The sequence below is a fragment of the Sceloporus undulatus genome, chromosome 8, assembly GCF_019175285.1.
Source record: "Sceloporus undulatus isolate JIND9_A2432 ecotype Alabama chromosome 8, SceUnd_v1.1, whole genome shotgun sequence".
NCBI classification, from domain to species: Eukaryota; Metazoa; Chordata; class Lepidosauria; order Squamata; family Phrynosomatidae; genus Sceloporus; species Sceloporus undulatus.
Window position 1 is genome coordinate 26,232,910 of NC_056529.1, and position 24,085 is coordinate 26,256,994.

Below are 24,085 nucleotides of genomic sequence, written 5' to 3' on the forward strand. Positions count from 1 at the left end.
AATAATAATAATAATAATAATAATAATAATAATAATAATAATAATAATAATTTTATTTATATGCCGCCCTTCCTACGATCAGGGCGGCTTACATCAGGTTAAAACACAGATAACAACAGATTAAGATACACAACAATAAAATCAAGCAAACAAGCAAAAAAGCCCCATAGCCCCATCAGCATGCTGCTGAAGATGCCAGCCACAGATGCTGGCAAAATGTCAGGAATAAACTCTTCTAGAACAAGGCCACATAGCCCAAAAAAACCCCACAAAAATCTATGGATGCCGGCTATGAAAGCCTTTGACTTCACATCTCTAACAAAACATTTTCAGACAATTCCATAAGATCTAGGAAGACTCTGCAAGTTTCCCCCAAACACAGAATATCAGCTTCAATTCCACCAAGATGCCCCTGGTATTATCAATACCAGACAGATCTATCTGTTAATCAAGTTTCAAAGGCATATACTCAGCTGGAAGGAGGAACTCTGTATCTGCTGCCATCACCACCTCCATCATGTGAACCTAGTTAGAATGTATAAGACGTTCGTTCCATCAGCAAAAGCACATGGCGAGCTTTACAATCTCAAACAGGCAGATATCCCATTAAGCTGAATGCCCAGTACAACTGGTAAACCAATGGGAAAGACTGTGAGGCAAATCAGCGCACGGATAATGTGAGCACTGCCAAGGGTAAGACAGCACGGCAGCATATTCAAGATGGGCACAAATGAAAGCAGCAGCGGCAGTCTCCAAATAATGCTGCACAGCGGAATGGAAAATTCTAATTTTGGGAGGGAAATCCATATTTTTGACTACATGACCAAAGGCCAGCATGTAGTTGAGTTGGTCGCAAACCAAACACTTGTGTGAACACCCAGCCCTGTGTTTCCTTAGCTACTCAACCAATACGTCGCTCTTAAAGAGGCAAGCTGGCTTACTCCTGTGACTTGCTGAAGTACCTTGGCTCTGGTTAAGGAAAAAGGGATCAAGGTCTCGCTCAGGCATTCTGGCTCTGTAATGTTGGAAGGAGAAAAGTGAGACGATAATGAATTATGCTTGAAGACTCTAAAGATGGAAGAGGGTAGGGGCGAGAATGTCAGATCATTAATGAAAGAAGAATTGGAGGAGTTGAGTGAAGCACCCCTAACCACCACAGATACACCCTCCTTTCCTCTCCCGCGCAAAGGCACTATGCTGACACCAGGAGAAAGACATGAGTAATATATATATCCAAAGGGGTTGCCTTGCTTTCTCTCCCTGTAATTTCCCTGACAGAAATTAATTGTCTAGATTGATCTGCAGTGCAATAGACCCGCTCACTAGCAACTCAGGAATTCTATAGAGGGTTGTGCCCAAGTAGCTAACAATAACACCACTGCAACTATTTAAGTTTGCATAGTTTTAAAGTATCAAGATGACATGCGGGAAATTAAACGAGAGTAAAGTTAGACAAGTGATGGGAAGGAGAGAAGGAAAGGGTTACGAGAAGCGGAGGCTCCGGGTTAGAAGGAATGAAGGTAGCAACTGAATGGCAAGAGCTAGGATGGTGTAGTGGTTTGCGTGTTGGACTACGACTCTGGAGACCAAGTTTGAATCCCTTGGGTACACTCTCTCAGGCTCAGTGGATGGCAATGGCAAACACCTATGAAGACACTTGCCAAGAAAACGTCACGGTAGTGTCACCTTTGGGTTGCCATAAGTCAGAAATGACTTGAAGGCATGCATCAACAACATCAACTGAACAGAAAGTCCTCTCCTTTCTACCTACATAAACATATTTTTGAAGGACAAAGGAATTTGGGATGACCACTCCATACACAGCAACCTGACTTTTTATCAGCACTGTTTCATGAGATCTAATAATCAGATCCCAAACTCGGAAGCATTATATCACCTTCTGGTAATGGAGCCACTGCTGCTCTGTCCCATTAAGAAGCCCTGGTCCATTCCCTTTTCCCACTGTTGTACCACAAAAGGGGAAAGGATTGGGGAGGAGCGGTGTTCACAAAGCACGCCATTCAAAGTCCTCATTCTCAATAGCCATGTCGTCCATTTTAATGCAGGCAATTACAAAGCAAATGAGGGGGAAGCACCAATGAACCCCGTGGCCAGTTGCCAAAACTGTGATACAGCTTCCACCGGCTGCGCGGAAAGAGATTTAGAGTCCAGCGTAACCTTGGCTTTTAATGGAGTCACATTTAATGAGCTTTAGCACCCACCGTAAAAAAATTCCTTATTGCCTAACCCACAAGTCAGAACTGCCATCAGTGAGTACATGGCGCATTCCCATCCACTGCAAGGTTTTAATAGCGGCCAGCGTATTAGACTCAAAACCCATCAGCATGGCCATCCTTAATATTTCCTTGATTATTTTTTTGTGGCTGTAATTATAACCCATTGAACCTTAAATTTAAAACTGCTATGGATCACAACACGCTTTCTGAGCATCACGAAGCTGGCCAGTGAAATGACATCCATATTGGAAGCTTTACAAGTTGAGATGACGACTCAGGACACAGAATTTGTAGTCCAGCACATCTACTGGGACTGACTTGTGACTGATTTTGAAGAGCAGCACACATGGTTGCTTCCCCTCCGACAGCTTTCCAAAGCAATACACACATCTATTAAAACAAAACTGTAAAATTAATAGCACCCTTTACTTGTACAACCACGTCTTACCGCATGGAGGTTGACTGACCGGACCTGTCAAGAGTCCAGCTTCCACCAGGTATACAGGTTATTATTCACCCTAAATTTAAATTAGTAACATTTATGAATCAATTCGCTTGCGTACTTACTTATTTACTTACATTTCTTTACCACCCGGTCTCTGGGCAGTTAACAAAACAGAGGTTGCAACCATAAAGTATAAGCACATCATAAAAACGTGTTGTAAAACTGATACAGATTTTTAACAGCCACAGAGTAAAGCTGAAGTAAAACCAACAGCAAAGCACAACAAGATTTTACAAGGAGTTTAGCACTAGCGGGGTATATGGGAAAGCAGCAGGGGAGAAGGGATGGGGAGAACTAGGCACATCGCTTCACGGCATTTTATTTCTTACATAAGATGCTGCAATTGTAGTATTGGCAAATTAATAATTCTGAAGAAGACATCCTGGTTCGACGGGTCAAGACAGACTGCCAAGAGTTCAGGAAGCCTCTAAGATATTTTTTGTTGTCTCCAAGCAAGAATGAGAATACAGGGCTTTGTTGTTGTTCTTGCTGAGATTCCTGCAACCTGCACAAAACTAGTACCTTGATGAAACAAAACACGCATACACACAGCAAGTCTGATATTAAGTGACACAAAAAACTCAGGGCATGTTTGCATATGTCAACTAAACTTTGAAATTCTGTAACCATAAGCTTATGTACTCAAAGTAACCTTTACCTGCATGCTGAACCTCTGGTTAGTAAATTATTCTTGCAATATAGACTTGTGCCCCTGGGAATGCTGCAGTGGGTCTATTATAGAGTGGTCAAGTTCAGAAACACCATGTCTGTGGTGGCAGCGTTGGTTCAAGGGTGGCAATAACTTTGGTGCCACAGTAGGACAAGCCAAGGTCTCCAGAGTCTAGCTAGTAAGTCCAACTGTTCACAGTGACCGGCCAGAGTCCTCTGGAAAGTCCCAAGTGCAAGGAGTGCAAGAGCTGTCACAAACAGAACTGCAGAACTCAATGTAAAGGAAAACCAAAGAAGAAGGAGGAGGGAAGCTCTTTGATGTGAGTTCTTCAGACAACTACCCCTCTCCTCTCCAAATATTTGGCAGCGTAAAGTTTTAATGGGATTAGACTGCCCAATGCACAACAAGGCCTGGAGCCAGCTCTCCCAGGGAACGACTGCAAAACAAAAAAGTCTGGCATGAGAGAGAAACTCTGAGAGGTCAGGAGGAGCCAGATACATGGCTAAAGGAAGTCTGGAAGAGATGACAATGAATGATGATGAACCAGAAAGCTCAGACTTCAGAGGGAATGGATTCATAAGAGCAGATTACGCTCCAGCGTATCACTGGAACAGCCAAAGGCAATACTTCGCTGCAGCGGTCTCAGTGTGACTGATATGAGACAATAAATGGTCCCCTCCAACATTGGAAGGGCAGGGCTGTTGGCAAAAGCAAACTTTTCATGCTGAATTCTTCCATGCTTAGACTGCATGATCTCTCTAGGAGTTTAGGGGAAAGCGTGTTTATGGAAATCTTCCTGTGTGGTGGAGTGGTTTGAGTGTTGGACTAGGAGACCAGGGTTCGAATCCCCACTCAGCTATGGAAACCCATATGGTGGCCTTGGGCAAGTCACAGTCTTTCAGCTGCAAAGGACGGCAATGGGAAACCCTCTCTGATGAAATCTGCCAAGAAAACCCTGTGATAAGAGTCGCCTTAGGGTCGCTGTAAGTCAGAAATGACTTGAGGGCAAAAAACAACATGTTTATGGCAAATGCCCTATGTTTGCTTTGTTTTCCCCAAGCCCAATGATTCCCAAACTTTGGCCTTCCATCTGTTTTGGACTTCAAGTCCCAGAAGCCTCAGCCAGTTTGGTCAACAGTCAGGGATTCTGGAAGCTGAAGTCCAAAACATTTGGAGAAGTAAATCTACAGCACTATATAAATAAAGTTTAATTGGGAATTACTGTCCTAGCCTTTCTGCCTGCTCTTCTCTCTCTCCTTGACTATCCACCATGAAGCATGGAAAACTCCATTTCTTCCTGCTAATATTAAGATTTCTTCTTTTCTCATTTATCAAGTAGCTGGACCTGTGTATAAGATTAAACATAAGCAAATTAGTGAGCAAAACTATTTTTAAGTACCTTCTGAACAACGGGTTTGATTCCTTTTCCCTCAGATAGAGAATTGTGTCGTGGGGGAGAGGTAGGTGGTCTTCTGCTCTGAGTTTCTGACTTAACGCAATTTTAAACTCCGCCAAAGAGATTCACCAAATCTCCGTTTGTAACTAAACCAACAGGGATTGGCGTGCTACGGGTTTCTAGAACTTGCAGCACATTTGCAATCTGCCATCTTCCTCCTTTAAACACTGCTACATGATTGAGTTTACAGGACACCTGGCTTTCCACATCAAATACCTCATCTAAGGATAAAGCTCTTCTTCCTTCACCACACTTTGCTGGTTTGAATCCACAATCCCATGCTCCCATTGAAGCAGAGTGATACGGTTATGAAGGCTCATACTACAGATATGCAAATGTTTCTTTTCCACAATATAAAGAAACAACAGCCCAAACTGGAAGGAAACAGGAATGCCTAGTAGAACCAAAAGAGAGCATGAGAAAGGCTGAGTCCACACACAGAGATGGGATCCAGTCAGAATCCCTGCCTGCGCTTATTTCAATGTGGTATTCAAAGTTTCAGAGGGAAGATTTGCCACTCCATTGAGCAACACAGCTATTCCAGCAGCGCCTACACCGATGCCCAGATGTTTGTGGAGTCACTGCAGCAGGTCACATGCAGACTTAAGCAAATGCGACGCGGCACTAGCCCACAGTAAATTCAAAGCACAAACAAGCCCCGTGGGTCACGAAGGCATTAAGACATGCTAGACGGAGCACAAGAGTCTCACTTAGCGTGATTTAAAGAGGAACGTTTGGCGATAAATTACAGCGCAACTGACCCAACCACTCTGCTTGTTTGCTTGCTGGCTAAGCACCGGGAGAAGCCACGAAGAGGTTGACTCTGCCCATCTGCTCCAGGAAGAGGTGCCACCTATGAGGCTGACAAAGGCAATGCGTTGGCAAGCCCAGCACAAACTATGTCCAACTGGACAAATGAAGCCACAGCTGCTCAGCCTCCAAAGCCAATGACTGAGCCCAGATACAAAAAGGAAAACCTTTTTTTCTCTCTTGCTATGCCCTTTTTATATAATGAAGAGGCAGAAGTTACAACCACAAGGTGATTTATCCTGCTATATGCTTGGTTTGCATGAGCAAGCAGTAGGATGTTCCGGACACATGTGACTATCCCAGTTCATTCATAGCTCACTTTATCAGCCTACCACAAACTCCAGCTTCCAGGGGTTCACAGCTAGATCTGAAGTAGGAGAGTCCCTCGTGTGGCAAGGAAGGTTGTGCAACTTTTCAGACGTGTAAAAGACTTTTATGCAATGCCACTCTCACAAAACGCAAGACCCTTGGCCCCTTGTACTTTCTCACAATCTCCGTCCCTGCCTTGCCAAGTCAGAGGCATCAACTGCAACTTCTCAAGGATAAAGATAATGACACGCTAATGTCATTTTTAAAGTTCGACCCCAAGGCCCCAATCCCACTGAAATGTTCTCCATTCGGTACTGGTTCAAACAACAATGGCAGAATGACAAATGTGGAATCAATGAGAGGACAAAGGCAAACACAAACCTGCAATTTCTTGGGTCGATTGGAGATTTACAGCTCCCTCAAGTTTTTCTGGGAGCGCTCCTCCTCCTTCCAGGGCTCTGACCACTTCTCTCAAGCGTTCGCACTCTTCTCGCAGTTGCGCCTGCTCCTCAAGGCGCTGTTGCTTGGCCAGGCTGGCTGGGTTCATACTGAAGTGGAGCACTTTGGTTTTAGTGGGATCATGATAGCCCTAGAAGATACATAAATGTCACCAGTTAGGATGGGCAGGGGCAAAGCAAAGGCGGAAGAGAATCCAAGTGATATTCATTTTTCAGTGAGCTTACTATGTAGAAGTTGCTTCTACAGATTGTATTCATGGCATTAAAAAGCTCAGCATAAGACACTGTGGGTCATTTTCCTCAACTCATTTTATCATGGAATAGTTGAACTTATCACACAAATTAACAAATTATCAAAACTTAAGTCACTCAGAATAATAATTTGAAGGGGAGAATCTCCAAGTACCAAATGGTTGGGATTTCTCTATAGCATGCTACGTGAAGGAGGGGAACCTTTACAACTGCAGTAAGACATAGCACCAAACAAATGCAGTACTGCAGTCCTCTGAAATCACGGGACTCCAAATTGTGGCCAATTCATTACTGAATTGTGTCAGCTTTTCCTCACCAAGCTACTAAGAGACATTTCATGTTGCACTTTTCCTGAGAGGTGAAATATATTTATAGCAGTTTAAGTGATGAGCCAGATCCTAGAATAGCTGATTAATTTCCCATCAATGTGAGACAACAGCGAAGTTAAACTTGTGCCTTCAGAAAAGACAGGCACGCACTTGGCAGAGAACTTTGCATCAACAGAAAGGAGGGGGCACGAAGCAGGCATGACTCCACTTATCTAGAAAGCAAGGCCCAAAGGCACGGGGCCGACTTGCATCCTGCATTTACACAGCAAAGGTTCCAACCAGTTGGTCCCTTATGTGCGCCATTAGGAACGCATAGCTGTGGCAGAAGGACAACTTTCTGCATATGGAAGAGTCGCCAGTAGAACGGGAGAGGTGGGCATCAGTAGTAGGAGATCCATTAATATGGAAGGATACATCATCAAATGGTGGTGGTGGGGGGGGGACCCAAAAGGTATTGGAAAATGTCCAGTTGACCCAAAGGAAAGGAGGCAATCAGGCCTGCCTACAGGTAGAGGAACTGTCCTGACCATTTAAAGATATAGCTGTGTAAAATCAGTAATATAGAATCATAGAATTAGTAGAGACCACAAGGACCATCCATTCTAACCCCATTCACAAGGATAGCACCTCCGACAGATGGTCATCCAGCCTCTGTTTAAAAACCTCCAGAGAAGGAGACTCCATCACCATCTGAGGGAGTGTGTTCCATTGACAAACAGCTTTTACTGTCAGGAGGTTCTTGAGGTGAGGTGGGATTTCTTTTCCTGTAGTTTGAATCCATTGCTCCTATTCTCTGGAACAGCAGAAAACAAGCTTGCTCCATCCTCAATATGAAACCCCTTCAAGTATTTCAATGGGGTTATCATATCACCCTTTAACCTTCTCATCTCCAGGCTAAACACCTCTAGCTTCCTAAGTCATAAGGAGTGGTTTCTAGACCTTTCACCATTTTGGTCGCCCTCCTTTGAAGATGCTCTAGCTTCTCAACATCCTTTTTGAGCTGTGGTGCCCAGAACCGGGCACAGGTGACTGCTTTTGTAGATTAACTGAAAGAAAGAAGTTGGCAGCATGAGCTTTTGTAGACTTAAAAGTCAACTTGAGCTCCAAATGCATCTGAGGAAGTAGCCTGAAGTCTGCGAAAGCTCACGCTGCCAACTTCTTTCTTTCACTTAGTCTCAAAGGTGCTACAAGATCTCTCTAAATACTGTCCTGACCATATTTAACGTCTCAAAACACCAGTGTCACACCATTCTGAGTGTTTTACTCCATTTGCTGCGCTTGTCCTGGTAATGGTGATGGCTCTTCTCTTAGCCTCTGTGATTCCCAATAAAGATGGTCAGGTGAAGGAGGCAAAGGTGGACTCTAACTCTCCATTGGCATACAAAAAAAGAGCTAAATTAGCTGGTAAGAGCATCACAAAATGGAAAAAAGAAAAGCTCCAGGAGGATATTAAAGGGGGACAGAAGACTGGGAAGCTTCAAAGTGTTTGTTTATGCCAGAAATCTTCTACTTGCTTGATTTATTGTAAGCTTCTATGAGAAAATGCACCCCAAACTCCAAGTCCCCTTTTTAAAGGGAGGAGGTGCTTTGTGTCGCCCACCAAGCAGCTGCTTATACAGCCAGCTTGCTCAATAAACTACAAAAGGAAAGGAAGCAAAAGGGAGAGGAAAACGCACCTAGCTTTATTTTTATTTTATTTTTTTGTTTACCTACAGAGCAAAAAACATTGGGTCAAATCAGCAGCTAAAACTGATGCCTGACACTTCCCCGGCCGTCGATAAATCCTCCTGCCGAATTTGTATTATGGCCTTATGATTTCACAGTGGTTCCATTTTAAAAGCAAAACTATAAACGTAAAAGGCCATTTTCCATTCCCGAGCAGAGTTTTGCAGAAGACCCCACAGATGCTTGCGCATGAAAGATCTCGCAGCTGTTTTAGTGCCCTCTAGTGACACGCAGCCCGCTGCTCAGACACCGGATTTAAGCGATGGAACAACAGCTATGGGGAAAACCCCACTGGTGACACGGTTCTTGCAAAGGCGTTTAAAAAACTAATATAAAAATGACAACACAAGGCTTAAAATTTCATTCAAGCAGTCAAGGGCCCTGGAATTATCCAGTGGGGGAACGAGTGCATGAAGAAAAGGGAGTTGTCTGGCTGAATGTGATCAGGCTTTACTTGCATAATGTGTTTTATATGCATGTAAGCACACACTATGGCTGTTTGTAGAGGTACCCAGCAGCAATACTGTTGTCCCCTAAGAACACAATAAAGACAAGACACTACAGCTCAAAACCAAAGAGGAGGCACATCCATGCACTTTTGCCACTTGTGAATTGTTGGAAGCAACGTGAACTGCAGACTGCATGTACCTCTAAGGATCTGCACAGAACAAGAAGCCAACGTTTTTACACACATGCGCACCCCCTCCCCTCCCCCCCAAAAAAGCCACAGATTTCAAGAGCTACAGGCTATGCATTAAGATTTTATTATACCTATTTCATTAGGTTGTGTTACATTTCCTTCCCACTCATGCCTCCATCTGGCTGAAGTGTGGTGACACATTCACTTTGAGAAGAGGGCAAAAATGAAATAAAGCCAAAAGAATTACTAACAGGATGGCCTCTTTATGATGAGACTGTCACAACATTTCAATGTTCGGAGTGATGCATTTGGGGAAGTGATTGCAGAACAAGGGTTGCAGAACGGGAGGATCCTGTGGTCCTCTTAATGTTCGGAAGTGAAGCTCCCAGCAGAACTACCTGGAATAGGCAATACAGTGATGAGGAATGCTGGGAACTCCACTCCAGAAACATCTGGAGGCCTCCATGATTCCCATCTTGGGTTGAATGTCCTCATTCTTCTTTTGGATAAGGGTTGAGGAATGTATTCCAGCTCCTCCAAAACTGGTCATGCTTCAGACAGACTTGCAAAGAGCTAAACTTTGGCTGCTGAGCATTAAATCTACACATCTAATGTGATAATGTAATGAATACTTGAACCCAAGACTGTCCTGCACAGAGGCTCAACTTCAGCTGCTATTGTACAGTGCTGAAATAGAAGGCGCATAACCAAAACTGGACTATTTGCACCTTTATTACCCTGACCTGACTAGGACTTGCCTTGTTTGTTCCTATTTCTGTGCCAAAATCCATTCCCAAAGTGGTGCTGTGGGCGTCCTTATCTCTCCCAGCGCATTATAGACACTTCTTTTCAAGGTGGAGGCATTATAAGAGGGCCTTCTCAGACAGGCAGCCCAGGCCAGGTAACAGAGGAACCCAGGCCATTCTTATGAGGCTGCTCACACTCCATCATTGTTTGGGAAATTGTTCGTTTGACATTAAAGACAGGCTCACGCTGGGAAAATATATTGTGATATCCAGCCAATACCTTACGGCTGTAATAGAATCCATCTCATTTTGAATTTCTGGGAGAGATTGTTAAATATATTTTAATGCCAATGTCAGGTGTGCCTCTGAAAGCTTATAGCCCAAGGCCTTCTGGCTAAGGAGAGAGCCTATGCGTTCCATTGTATGCCACCAACTGCAAAGCAAGCGAGCAGCACTTCCACAACAATAAGAGCATTACAAGGAAAAGGGCGGCAGAAGCTCAGGCCTCTTTTGAACCGACAGATAATAACAAACTGAGCAGGAAAAGCCCAGGTATTTTCAACCCGGCTTCTATTTTATGGTCAGAGATCCTGTCTTCTAACCCATCAGTCGGAGCGCTGGCTTTCTTTTGGCTGACCTGGGCCCAAGGCCCTTTTGAAAACAGCATGGAAGCAAGGAAAAAAGGAGAAGCGTAAAGCAAAAGATTGCTTCCATCATCATCATCATCATCATCATCATCATCAAGAACTATACAATTAAAAACATACAAAGTGAACATTACCATAGAATTAAACTATTACAGTATTCAAACACATCACTCATTAAAAAATAAAATGCAGTTCAAAAAGATAAAAGCACTCCATCTCGGTAATAAAGAGAAAGCATTGGTAGTAACATAAAAGGGGGAGAGCTTTAAATTGGCTGATTGCTTTGCCAATAAATGCACAGAAGGTCAGAATTCAAAGTCATAGCTGTGTTGATGAAGTAGACTTGGTCAACAAAAGCTTATGATACCAATTGCTTTCTTATCAGTCTTGAAGGTGCGACAAGATCCCTTTGCACAGAGAAGGTCAACAAGATAAACCCAGACAAACATTTGCTCTAAGTACGCAAAGGGATCTTGTAGCACCTTTGAGACTATCTGAAAGAAGTTGGAAGCATGAGCTTTCGTAGACTTCAGCCTACTTCCTCAGATGCATGAAGTCTACGAAAGCTCATGCTACCAACTTCTTCCTTTAGTTAGTCTCAAAGGTGCTACAAGACCCCTTTGCATGCTGATTTTCCAGAGTAACACATCTATGCCTTTCAATTTGTTCTAGATTTGGTTCAGTCTTGTCTTAGGGCATCCCCATCCTTGTAGAATGCCTTGCCAAGGGGCAGGGATGAAGGTCCAACTCTGGATGTTATTAAATGGGTCTTAAATACCTAAGTGGCCTAGTCTATTTTAATATGAATGGATGCTTGAGGTTTTATCCCTCTTTAATTTTATAGTTAACATTTACTCCTGCTGTTGTTATCAGGAAATAAAATAAACCACACCGAAAATCCAAGGGGGATATAGTCACATTGGCATTTCCACAGCTGTCCACCTTTTTGCCCAGCGGTACATAAACTCTGCCGTATCTTTCTAGGCATCCTCTTAAGTGAACACAAAAGAGCTCTTTACCAACTGCTCCAGGACATATGTAAGCCCTCCTGGCTGGATAACTAAGCTACACCAGGCCTTGAGAACTACATAGTCTCTGAATGACTAACTATTCCCTCGGGTCAACAGCAACTTTTAATATTTCATCCGTCAATTCCAGTGAAGAGAAGGAGGAGAGGTGATATCATGGCCTCCGCTGTTGTTCTTACGCAAGAATTGATACAGGAAACCAGATAAAGCAAAAGAAAATGACAATTTCTGTGACTACTGTAATAGAAATTTGCACTTGGTTCAAATGATACTGGCTGTAATAGTAATCCTAAACCACATCGGTGCAACAGGATGATACATGCTGGTAATAAAAGGCAGCAGGGTTTAATGGGAGGGGAAAACAAAACAAAACAGAATAACAGCATCACGTCAGTGCTATTTGCAAGTATGAGATGAAACTCCGATGGAAATGTCCCATCCCTTGTTGACACTGTCTCTTTTCGGAAGCAACCAGAGGTGGTGGTCTATCTGAAGTGAAATGTATTCTGGTTCCATGCAAAATATATTCTGTCATCTCCAAGCAGCTGTGAAATGTAGAGAGACAACTGGAGAACAGTTTTTGAGAGATGAAGCGAGGGAAAAGAGCCTAACGGATCTATAACCACCTGATAGGAAGGCTTGTGAAGGATACGATTTTGACAATTTGGCAATCGAATTGCGGAGTGAGACTTTTGTGCAGCAGCACATTATGCAGGACATACTGGAACTGAAGAGCTCAGCTAGTATTTCCCTGCTGTGTGTCTATATGGGTCCACTCCAGGAGAAAAGTGGCATACAAATTAAATAAATACATATATACATTCTCCCTAAACCTCTTCTCCCTTTGTTGATGATGAAATTTAAACCGCCAGCTTCTTAAGGAAAGGTTAGGTTGAAGAATAAAGCTTCTTCGTTGTTTTTTTAATCTCTATTTTAAGCTGTGCCTGTTGTGTTTACACGTATTGTAATCCATGCGAGGCTTCTGGGATCAAACAGGCTAAGAAGTCTGATCAGTCAAAAAGACATCTTTGCAAACAATGGGCCCAAGTTAAAAATCCCCCACTGAACTCTATGGGGTTGAAGGGTTTCGACTTCAGGCCTATGGTCACATACTTTGTAGGCATTTTCAGTTCTGGAACCATTTTTACAGGACGGTTCAAAAGCGCTACCTCTCCAGACATTCTTTAAAGACACACAAAAGAGAAAAGCGGAAATGAACAGCAACCACCATGGCTGATGCGATTTTGATCCTCCAGTCTGTAACCTCTCAGTCGGGAGCATTTATTGCCTTGTAGAGCATCCAAGCTTTTTGCATTGTGCTGGTTCTGTCTGGCAGAAGTGTGCTCTTCAGAAAACACTGCCGCACCTTTAAAATGGTGTGTAAGGATTTGCTCTCCCTTTGTGGTTCTCTTGGCAATGTTAGGGTTTAGTCCTCCGATATTCAGGAGATGGAGGGACTCATTCCTTCACTCAATGTATGGCAACGACAAAGGCAGGCTAATCCTCTCTCCCCAAAACATGGCATGAATGGAACTGCTGCCTTCTTCATTTTGCTTCTTTGCTCAGGCTTGTTACAGTGATTAGAGGAAAGCCCTAAACTAAACGGCATCCAAACAGTCCCCGCAGGACGCGGCGTACAAAAGGCAAACATGCTGACCAAACGCCCAACTCCCTCTGTTGTGGCAGATAACCAGCCCCAAGGGAACACTAAAAGCCCTCTGAACAAACTGTGTTCACGCAACAATGGCTTGCAAAGACAAGGCTAAGCAAGCAAACCGAACAACCAGCGAACACGCCACCTGCTTCGCACGGCTGGGACAGAATAAGGGGACATCCTTGGAATGAGATCCTTGCCAATGCCATTTCCACCCCCTTTGCCTTTCTCTCCCAGATCTATTCCATGTCAGTTCCAGAAACCAAAAAACTCCCATGACTAGCCAAGTTGTGATGTACACCGAAGGACACGGTCCAGGTAGCAAGCTGGAAGAGTGACCGAAGGGACAAGATCTTTGGGAGAAATTTCATCCTAAAGCAATATCCCCTATTCCTGGGACTAGGAAGACTGGAAGACAACGGTGTGACTGGATTTCCCCAGGGAAAACCCCACAGTTCCTTCTAAAATCTTTCTCCCCTGCCCCCCGCCAATCTCTGCAGCAAATTATTATTATTATTATTATTATTATTATTATTATTATTATTTCTTCCCCATCTCTCCAATAAGATCGAGGATCCATACAATACACTACAATAAATCCCACCATCCCCTCCCTCCTTACACAGCAGGGGTGGCAAAGTGTGACTCCTGGGCCACATGCAACCCCTGGACCCCATTTCTGTGGTGCCTGAAGTCCCCCGGCAGCCCACAAAGCATATAACTCCACCCTTAATTTAAAAAACAACAACAAATTTATCCTCAAAACATGCAGAATGTCTCCAAACACATGACAGTAACGCAACCCCACAAGCAGTACCTGTCAAAAATACTCCGTTTTTCTTTGCAGTCCGTTACAAATTGGCAACAGGCAACAATGCAATGAAAGTTCCTGGAGCCATTTTGAGAAGCACAACAGAGGAAAATGAGCTTGGGCTTGCTTTGAGGGCATTCAACCCAGAATGGGTGACAGAGGGTATGCAACTGGTCCCTAGCCACCATGCAATTGTCCAACCCTGATCTATACTCTTTGAGAACTAAGCTACAGTTAATAACTGAGCTCCCCAACAGACCAGAGCGTTGAACAAGATAATGGAGTACACCAAGTACCACTACACAATAGTAAAGAACAAGTGGGAACACTACTGAGGTACCAGACATCCTCAGCATGCAAGCAGAGACAGTGCCTGCTGGAAACTCAACTAACTCTCCATGGAACAAGGTTGAGGAAGGTGCTCTGTAGAATATGGCATATGTAACCTGGAATGCTTCACACTGAAATCTCAAATGGGAAAGTGCTTAGGAGGAAGATGGAGTCCTAACATTGAAACGTATTCTCAAACAAATGCCATCTTCCAGGGCAGAGATAGGAATTATCACACCCACCAGATGTTACACAAAGGGATCTTGTAGCACCTTCGAGACTGAGAGAAAGAAGTTGGTAGCAGATGCATTCGTTGGCTTAAGTTCACTTCATCAGATGCATGAAGTGACTAGAAACAAGCTCTTATAGTTATGAATGAGCAATGAATATCCGTATTCTTTCCATGTTATTTGTTCCTCCGATCTCAAAGTTTCTGTTAAAGACGCAATGCTCAGGACCACAACAGAGGTATGTCTGCTTTTTATTTTCAGAGGTTACGTCTCATTTGTTATATTAACGTATGATGTCTTGTACAAGTTCTTGTAAGAACCCTTTGGAAAACATACTTTGTACTTATGGTATGTCAATATTTGTAATTCCCCACGCCCTTAAAGTACAAGCTTAAATTGGTTTTATCCCAAGGGGATGACCCTATTGATTATGAAAACTCTATAACATCTACCATGAAATTGTTTTTTCCCTCCTCCGTAACATTTGGGATATGCTACACACGGAGGCCGTGCAAGTTATTAGAGTTCCTTATTTGTCCCCAAATATCAGAAAGCGTTTACTGTAATTCCTTTTAACTTTCTTCCCTCGGCGATTTTGGAAGAAAGATTTAAAGACACTAGATATGCAAACTGTATGTCCATGTAGAAGTAAAGTGTTATGACCATACGAACCATGTAACTGTTGTATAACTTTTCCAGACATGAAACAATCTGGTTTTTCCTCCAATTGTTCCCTTCCCGGGAAAGTCTGTAGGCCTGGAATCCATTTCTGGAATGGAACAGTTTGGGGACTATTAATATATAGATCTACTCCCCAGCTGCTCTCACAAAGCTTACCATGTAGCTAGGCATGAAAAAGGCCTTCTGAATGACAGGTGACTTGAAGATGTTCACACACACAAATGTCAGAGACAGTTGAGCTTAGGAGGGCAACTGAGGAGTCTCCGTTGGCCACAAGTTCCCCATTCGTGCCCTAAATAACCCACCTTTTATTCTTCTGTTACCTCCAAACCAGAGCCTTAACCACTCCAACAAACTCCCAGTGGTGCCACATAATTCTTCCTTTCATGTTGGACTTAATTTTGACTTTCCTCCACAAAGCTCATTTCTGGAATTAATCCCGAGGGGATTTTCAAGTGGAGATCCCGAGAGAGAAAAGTCGCACAAATCCGGCAAGCAAGCCTGGAACCCTTATTATTCAAACATGAAGAAGAGAATTACATTGCTGTGTGGGGTACAGAGGCCCCCTCTTTTGAAAAGATGCGTCTCCAAAAGGAAAGGAAAACTTTGGCGTAATGAGCTTTACTGCTTAATACGCCTAATTACAATAGTGGGTTTAAAAAAGTAAAATAAAACCTTGGCTTATCAAATTGATAAAATATTGTATTAGGAATATTGGAAGGAAAAATCAGCAAGATGAAAACTGACGCCCGAAATTTCTAGTCCACTACGATGAAACCAGTATTTGTCAGTTAAAATGGTCTAGTGGTTCCCAACTTTTGGTCCTCCATTTGCTTTTGACTTCAAATTGGCCAAGTCAGGAATTATGGGAGCTGAAGTCCAAATCATCTGGTGTCCAAAGGTTGGAAACCACTGGTCAAGAGGGATCTCAATTCAGACCAAGATGACTCCTCTTCTTGGCCATGTGGGGCCAGGGACAAAGGGAAAGAAAAGGCAGCTATGAACTCAATTAGCAATGAGTCCAAAATATCTAGAAGGTACTAGCTGTCTGCATTACAGAAATCCATTCCCATGCACTAGGCTCTGCAAGCAATAGTGTTAACAAATGTTTTCAACATCATTGCTGAAAGGACAAGACGAGGCTTTGGGGTTGGCAAAGGTGGTCAGCAAAGGGCACATTTCAGCATTATATGGGGATTTAGAGTGGACTGGCCCTCCATTGTAAACGTCCATCCCTCAGAGATTATCCTCTTGTAATGAAACTGTTATCAGCATCTAGACAGGTGTAAATGATGAGCTGCCAGGGGATTATCAGCTCCCACTCCTCGGCTGTCCGTTGCAGAAGGAGGTAGAATCAAGAGATAGTCAAACAGCCACATCCCTGGCAGAGGAATCAAGGCTTTGCCTTCCTTTTTCAACACTTCCCTCCATTATAATCCCAACTATGAATTTTAGAAACTAGGGACAGAAAGAGGTAAAAGACAGCTCAACTTAGCAATGGGTTTAATGCATAACAGGAGAAACTGCTTAAACTGGGGATTTCTCAACTTATTTGGAATTTAATTCTACTTCTAGCTGGCTTCTTCCTTTGGATTCCTGAGAATGGCTTACAAGGGCTACTGGACAAATGCCCATCCAGGCCTTGACCAGGCTAAGACCCAGTTAGCTCTAACAAAGTAAGGGAGTATCTTGCACCCTGTTCTCTGACCCATATAGTGCTACCCATGCAGAGCTGTACAGCATCCAAATTTCCTTATCAGGAGGAGCCTCTTCTTCTTCCTTTTACTTTCTGAGCACTGAGGCTTTCGGCAGACTTGGGATTAGCACACACTGGAAAGGTCCCAAACTGTGAGAATAGGGCTGTCACCCAGCAGCTTGCTATGCATGCAAACAGCCTTCGACTGAAAGAGTCAGCAATGCAAGGAGAATTAAAAAGCACAGCTAAACAGCCCCAAATCCTCATGCATATTTATAAGCTGCACAGCAACGAGGCTAAATCAATACTCCTTCCTTCACTCGCTGCATACAGCTCGGGAAAGTAAGATCCAGTAATACACTCTTGTGGTTCTTTTTTAAGCGAGACCCCGGGAAAGCAGTCCTTAATAAGGGTTGTGTATGTGTCTGTATCCATATCCATTGCTCTATGGATGGCAGGGGAGGAGAACAGAAAAAGGTTTAAAGCCATCTCGAAGACAGGGAAGCTGCCTAAATCTTCCTTGTTCTGTTCAGCTTCTCCGAGAAACGTATCTACCTTAACTAAGGCCTGATTTAAATGTTACGGTGATGTGGATGCCAAAGAAAATGTTTCAGCGTTGAATATCCTTTTCACAACAGTTGTAGCACTTGTAGACTCGGTCAGCACAATGATCTGATCAACAAGGTGTCTAGGTGTCTATTCTAGGTGTCTAAAACTGTCCCCTGGAGATACTTAGTGACTTTTCAACCCCCCCCTCCCCAGGCTTCTACCTTATGCTACAGGAATATTGTCGTTGTTGTGTGCATTCACATAATTTCTGATTTAGAGTGAACCCAGGGCAAACCTATCATAGGGTTTTCTTGGCTGAATTTCTTCAGACGGTACCTTTGCGTTCCTCAGAGGCTGGGAGTGTGACTTACTCATGGTCACCTAGTGGGTTTCCAAACACTGTGGGGATTCGAATGCTGGTCTTACAGTGTCTTAGTCCAACATTCAAACCATGCTGGTCCTCATATGGACTTTCCTCAATGCCGTATTTACACCTCAGACAGAAATGGAAGGAAGACTTTTTGTCCCTCTGGATGTTCCGGACTACAATACTCACCAGCTGTGGCTCTTGGAGATGACTTCAAAACATGTGAAAGACCAAGCATTGCCCATCCCACTCTTGGACACAACAATATTGCCGAATGGAGTCAAGACACAGCTTCACTCTGTCCAGGTCCTGCCCCACACTAGAGAAATGTGGCCATCAATCACTGCAGAGGGGCTTTATCCTCCATAATCTCCCTTTCATGCAAAAGAAATCAACCTATTACTCTCTTAGTGGTCTGGACTATAATCCTCATATCTCCTGATGGGCTTATATGGGCTTCAGTCTAAAACATCTGCAGGATATGAGGTTGTCTATCCCCCGGTCAGAGAATATCACAATACAAAATTGAATTTTCAGACTCAAAGGCATTTGCTTCAGCTTCCAATTTCAGCTTCACATTTTCCTGCTACACCGATGCAGTGAACTACAGGGAAACGCTTCTCTAAGTATACAGCTTTTGGATTGTAACATTTAAACGCTACCAAAACACCAAAGGTTATGTTCCTCCTTTATATGAGCATTGATCCACGACATAAAATTTTGAATCAGATGTAGCACTAAGGCAATGGAAACTTTACCCAGTTTCTAGGAATCTTGCTTTAGTTCCATGTTTGTGCAAACCATTTCTGGCTGATCGTCACTAAAGAATTCCTATCAACCATGTAATCCGCCAATCTATGAACTATAACATTTGCTCCGAATGAAATATTTTTACTGACATCCTACGTCTAGCGAAGGTGGCACACATTATCTCTAAAATTCACATTTTCCCTTAACAAATTTCACCTTAGTTATGGTGGAAGAGATAGGCAAAGAAAGCATTACTCATCTCATTCGTTTCCCCCAAATAAACTGTAGCATTAATCCTAACCAGTTTGAACATTGTACATAGCTTCTGTGAGATGGCCAAGTGCTCCAATATGACCAAGTGCTCCGAGAATTTAGAGATGGGGCTGAGATCCTAGTCTTGTATGTTTGGGTTTCTTGAACTGCAACCTTCCATGCTATTTGGCCAGTTGCATGGAAAGGCTGACTTTCCAAAGCAGTCAGGAGTATGCAATGAATGAAATGTTAAAAGAAAGAATTCAAATATCTCATTGAACACGGCCCAAGCCTGGGTACGTCTAACCCAAGCAAGAGACTCTAACTACCATGATGTGTGGACTAGCATACCCCAGGTTCTCACGTAGCTTCAGTGCCAAGGGAATATTCATACACAGAAACAGAACCAAATGGCACTGATGATTTGTCTGCTCTAGAATGAAATTCTGTAAAAGAGGGAAGGATAACAATAGAGTTTGATATATGGATGGATCTGCCTCAGGGCCATATGGAGTCGACAGTACTGTCGCCCCTCCGTTTTTGCAGACTTGAAGTCCGCAGTCTCGGTTACTCATGGAGCGGCGAGCCCCATTGGCTAAAATACTTAAAATACTTAAAGGGATGCCATGTTGAGGAGGGAACAAGCTTGTTTTCTGCTACTCCAGAGACTAGGACCCAGAAAAGTGGATGCAAGCTACAGAAAGAGAGATTCCACCTCAACATTAGGTGGAACTTCCTGACAGTAAGGGCTGTTTGAGAGTGGAACACTCTTCCTTGGAGTGTAGTGGAGTCTCCCTTCTTGGAGGTCTTTAAACAGAGGCTGGATGGCCATCTGTCGGAGATGCTTTGATTGAGAGTTCCTGCATGGCAGAAGGGGGCTGGACTGGATGGCCCTTGCGGTCTCTTCCAACTCTACGATTCTATGAATACGGCAGACACGGCGCAGCCATTCAAGCCAATGTCAGCTCCGGTTCAGGGGTTTGCTTCTCTTTGCAACTGTCTCCTTTGGAGACCAAACGAGACAAACCTCCTAAATTTCTCTATAGATTTGCATCCCATTTTTCACTGCCATTACAGTCACAACCATTTTCTCAGAGGCAGAATTTCCACAACATTTGGGAAGAAACAATTTACCTCCCAAAACAGATGCCTGCAAGCATTACCGTGCTGTTCCTTATGTTGCTTAACCATCTTGCATAATGTCTTCGCTGAATGACTTGGTTGTTTAATTTTTACTCGGCTCCTTGTTCAGTCTCCACTTGATGCAACTGTGGGATTGAATTAATCCGGAGAAGGCCAGTGTGTCCAGGTCAAGCACCTCCTTAAAACTGCCAGTTTGGGGCTATGTAGATGATGATATTGTTAGCATAAAAGAAAGTTGCAGCTGTCCCTATCAAGTTGAAGTATTTTCATTTCCCCCATTTTCAATGGCATCATTAGCCATTGAGCCTGGGCCTCTGGAGGGGACATGTCCGTAATGAAAAGAGACAGCTCCTGAATTCAGCTGAAGACAAACAGAAACTGGAATGGCAGCTTCACATCGTCATCAAAATTCAAAATACTGCACCATCATTGGCAGCCGCGTTTCTGGGTTGCATAACCAGATTCATATAACCCTTCAACCCTTTGAAGTGGCTGTTTGATCTGGGAGAATCCCGACGCAACTTCTTGAAATGAGGACGGAAACTGTGTTTTTTTAATGCACCTCCTCTTATCTTCTCCCAGAAAATTATCGGTGATCATTATCCAATTCCATCCAAATTGTTTATTTCCAACCATTACTTTGAAATTGGGCCTGATGAGTTGCAGTAAATCCACACGCTCCTGTTTTCTGATAGCTAATTTATTCATTGGCACTATTGATCTGCGCATTGCTTGGTTATTGCGCCCAGAATGAGAAGCCAGGTTTGATGCTCGTGAAGGCTGAAAAATTTAAATCAATTAACTCACTCTGTATTAAAGTTGCCAGGTATCCCTTATAATAGGGATGTCCCTCATTTGAGGGCCAGAAACCATGTCCCTTACAGAACTGGCTGGTGCCCCTTGTTATATGGGATTTTCCTATTAGAGGATTGGAAGGCTTCACCTTTTATTTAGGCTGAAGAAAATGCCCAAAACATCCCATATTTTGGTGCGTGAGCCTTTTATAAAGGCAAGAAAGATGTGCATTTTGTAATTTATGAACATGGATATGTTAATTTCACATACAGACACCATGTGGCTAAGTTAGCTCAAATCAATACTTTAATTTGGTATTTAAGCGAAGCACAAACCAGTTAATAGGCCTTTCCTGATTGAAATTCATGTCATGCAGGGCTGACAATGTCCCCGGTTGCTATTGAAAACCTGGCAAGACTACTCTGTATAGCTGTGCCTAAAGCATCCTTGTCCGCCCTGTTCCTAAAGTTCTCTGGTTTCAGGCACGCAGAAGGCAAAACTGACACACAACTGTTTGGGGAGCAAAGGGGATTGTGCCGAAACAAAACAAATTGTTATCAATTGGCGGAATTAAAAATGTAGGGCTCCTCCAATTAATTGGAGAGCCTCCTTCGACAACAATTTGAGATTAAGCTCCGAGAAGCAGCCATCGACAAAAACGTATTTAATGCTCTGCAAAGGATTTTTGTTTCTGTTTTGGTTTTTTTCCGCCTTAGAACATTATGACATTCTGATTAAAAAATTGAAGGCTACCAAAAAATAATATCAAAAGCATACACAAAATGGATTTGAAATGACAACCAAAAGACACAGAAAGGGGGGGGAAACAGAAAACTATTGCTGATCGTCACATCGACAAACAGGAGAATGGCAAACAAAGGCACACTCAATAAGTAGCTGTCAGTAACATCTGACAAGAGAAAACAAACAACATATGCTAAAACATTACAGTCGAATACAGCAACTCTGAACAATCCTAGGAAGCGTAAATTAGCCAAAACTCAAAGACCTGAGCAGGGCTGTTGTTAAAATGCTGATTTATGTGTATGGATGTACCTCCAATTCAACAGTTGACTATGCTGAACCCATGAACCTCGCAGGGTTTTCTTAGACAAGGAACGCTCAAAGATGGTTTTGCCAGTTCCTTCCTCTAAAATATAGTCCAGAGCCCCTGGGATTTGTTGATGGTCTCTCACCCTGCTTAGTTTCCAAGATCAGATGAGATCTGGTGCCTTTAGGGTATTTAGGCCACAGGCAAGGAGGCTTAGAGGTCTCTTATTCCTAGGGTTGCCAACAGTTGGAATCCACTTGATGGCAACTAACAGCAGCAATACCATTCTTGGGATAATGTAGGTCATGGGAACCTGAAAAGGGGCAAAAACGTTGTGTTTTTCACAATTCGAGGATTTCTGCAGAAAAGTCGGAGGGAGCTGGAGGCCTGGCCTGAAGCTGGAACTAAACTAAGTGGCAAAGTTAGAGATAGGTTTGTACCTTATTCAGGATCTCTACAGTCCTACTCCACGCAAGAGGCATCCTCCCTCCCTCACCATCGCCACTGAGTAGCATAAAAGGAGCATACGCATCTATTTGCTTCAAATGTCTCCAACAAGGCAGTCAGCAAACAGGCCTCCTAAAATGCTAATTTACAAAATACGGTTATTTAAAACAACCTAGTATATTTAAAATAGCCACAAGAGTCAACATAACAGTAAGAAGGATGAGTCTAAGTCAACTGAAAACAGCCCAGAACTAACCAGCTTTTGAAGATCATTATAAGAACAGATATGGAGGAGGACTACTCATTATTATCATTAATTATTATACTTTATTTATATAGATTTACACAGCGCTGTACATACAAACTCATGTGCAGGTTACAAGAGAAGAGATTCCACCTAAATGTAAGAATGGATTTATTTCTTTTTACTGAAAGAAAGAGCTGTTTCACAGTGGAATGGGAGATGGACTCTCCTTTTCTGGAGGTCTTTCAATGGAGTTTGGATGGGCATCTTTCAGGGATGCTTTAGCTGTGTATTTCTGCATGGCAGAAGGGCATTGAACTGGATGGTGTCTGCAGTACCTGTGGTACCAATTCTAAGATGCTATGAGCCTATGATCCTGGGGTAGGGCAGGAATAAGAAAGGACTACTGTGTCACAGGTACCTGAAGAGGGGAAAGCTGGGTGGAGGGATACGTATTATTGTAAGATTCAAGGTTGCTTGAACAAGACAGCGGTCCATAGCTCTCTTGGGAGTAGGAAATAATTTCTGATTTAAATTAAACTCACCGGAAAGAAGGCTGAGAGGTAGTTTGACCATGGACTATAATTATCAATACAGGAAAGACATATCTGATACAAGAAAGCAATTTAATCCATCAGACAGAGACATGCCACGGAATTAAGCCAGCGAAGCTCACCCTGGACATAAGGTGATTATTTTTAAGTGGAAAGAAAACAGCCTTGAGAAACGGATCGCCAGCCTAAGAGGACAACTCTATGTCTCTGAAGTGTCTTAATCGAGATACGATCGCTTTTCGGAAAGAGGTACTTTAAATCAGCATTCCTAAACTAGGTGGTCTGCCCTTAAACTTAATGGCCGGCTGGCTGCTTATGGAAATTGTCATTCAATGCATCTGGAAGTGTTTGGGTTGACTTTGTCAGCCATGTGGGTTTTGGCCATGATACCTCGAATCATTCATTCTGCCTGAAGTTACCCCAGAAGTATGTCCCAATACACTGTAACTTCTATTTGCTTAGGCTGAGCTGCATTTGCCATTTTATTGCTTATCCGTCCAGCATGGAGAACCTGAATAGGAGGTTTTGTCACCAAATTATTCAGAATCCACTCTCTAACACCTCATTTGAATTTGCTTTAATTGACAGGGCATTTGTTTAATTCTGTGTTTAGCTTCCATCCCACTCCTACAGTGCTCAGCGTTGGTAAGATAAACACGCTGCTCATATATTCAGACTGGAGTGTTGGCTGTCAGGAGCGTTAATAAATGATTTATTGG

At 43.1% G+C, this 24,085-nt stretch overlaps 1 protein-coding gene across 3 annotated transcripts in view; it reads right to left on the reverse strand.

Moving 5' to 3' along the window:
- MAD1L1 (mitotic arrest deficient 1 like 1) overlaps positions 1–24,085 on the reverse strand; it is a 344,649-nt gene that overhangs the window by 142,706 nt on the left and 177,858 nt on the right. For all 3 annotated transcript variants that reach the window (XM_042437442.1, XM_042437440.1, XM_042437441.1), the window contains one exon: positions 6,369–6,576. In XM_042437442.1, the coding sequence (XP_042293376.1) occupies positions 6,369–6,576 (208 nt within the window). The remainder of the gene's footprint in view (positions 1–6,368; positions 6,577–24,085) is intronic.